The 1,556-nt window shown below is 41.9% G+C and overlaps 1 protein-coding gene across 1 annotated transcript; it reads left to right on the forward strand.

Annotated features, from left to right (window-relative positions):
• The first annotated feature begins 392 nt into the window (after positions 1–392).
• LOC118383747 (gamma-crystallin M3-like) lies at positions 393–1,336 on the forward strand. The gene is made up of 3 exons (XM_052493674.1): positions 393–464; positions 606–848; positions 1,002–1,336. Exons 1-3 carry the CDS (start codon positions 435–437, stop codon positions 1,293–1,295), a joined length of 567 nt encoding a protein of 188 aa, XP_052349634.1. The 5' UTR covers positions 393–434; the 3' UTR covers positions 1,296–1,336.
• Positions 1,337–1,556: the final 220 nt, after the last annotated feature.

Here is a 1,556-nt window from a genome sequence, read left to right on the forward strand (position 1 = left end):
ACATACAAAAAACTGTTTTTGCTTTGTCATTATGGGGTATTGTGTGTAGACTGATGAGGGTAAAAACTATTCAACCCATTTTAGAATAAGGCTGTAACGTAACAAAATGTGAAAGAAGTCAAGGGGTCTAAAAACTTTCCGAATACACTGTATGTTTGCAATGGGTGTCACTGCCACAGTCTATTGTTTCTATTAAAGGTTTTGTGGGACCTGTTCCACAATGAAAAAAGGCTTTTCAAGTCTTCTAGGGACCAAGTCACGTGGAAACATGACTATGGTACTTCAGCACTCTATAGGCCTCTATACTATGTTGCTGGGTCAGGGGTTTACACAATGGGGCACACAGATTCTTTGGGTTTGGTCAGGTATAAAAGTAAGGGTTAACACAGAGAGGAAATCAGATTAGCAACAGCACAGCAACTCAGTGAACAACAATGACCACCACCGGCATGAACATGGGAAGAGTACGCATTATTAGAAAATGATTTTGAATACATTCATCTCTATATTATCTTCTTTACATTCAAAACTAAAAGCTTCTTATATTTGTTGCATTTATTGAAATATATATTGAGAAATAATAAATAAATACCTTGTGTTTTCAGGCCACCTTCTACGAGGACAGGAACTTCCAGGGCCGCTCTTATGAGTGCAGCTCCGACTGCCCTGACATGTCCTCCTACATGAGCAGGTGCCAATCCTGCAGGGTTCAGACCGGCTGCTTCATGGTGTACGAGCGCCCCAACTATATGGGAAACCAGTACTTCATGAGGAGGGGAGAGTACTCAGACTACCAGAGTATGATGGGAATGAGCGATGGTATCAGGTCCTGTCGCATGATCCCCATGGTAAGCCGTATGATATTCAGGCTGCTGTGACAGTCCCACTAGAAGTAGTTGTGTGATGTCCATAATCACACATATCATATTGGCCATGTGAGCTTATCAACAGTCTGGTGGAATCAGTCATTATTTCAAATATTTTTATCTACCAAACAACAGCACCGTGGAAACTTCAGGATGAGGATCTACGAGAGGGAGAATTTCGGAGGTCAGATGCACGAGATGATGGACGACTGTGACTCCATCCAAGAGCGTTACCGCATGTCCGACTGCCAGTCCTGCAACGTGATGGACGGCCACTGGCTGATGTACGAGCAGCCCAACTACAGAGGAAGGATGATGTACATGAGGCCTGGAGAGTACAGGAGTTTCAGGGAGATGGGCATGGGAATGGGAGGCATGAGCGGTGGCATGAGGTTAATGAGCATGAGGCGTATCACTGATATGTGCTAGATGTTTTGTGTTAACCAAATAAAAGTGATTGGTAATCCGTAGCAATTGAGTGTGCTGCATCATTTCAATAATTTGGTGTTTTGTAATTATATCTAGATATGGCATACCCACTGACGTTAAAGGCACATTCATCATCATCATTCAGACATATCTATTTCAATTAGTAGTTTTCCTGGCATTGTTACTAGAAAGATTTGAATAACATTTACAGTTGAAGTCGGAAGTTTACATAAACATTAGCAAAATACATTTAAAGTCTGT

Source organism: Oncorhynchus keta, chromosome 34 (genome assembly GCF_023373465.1).
Source record: "Oncorhynchus keta strain PuntledgeMale-10-30-2019 chromosome 34, Oket_V2, whole genome shotgun sequence".
NCBI classification, from domain to species: Eukaryota; Metazoa; Chordata; class Actinopteri; order Salmoniformes; family Salmonidae; genus Oncorhynchus; species Oncorhynchus keta.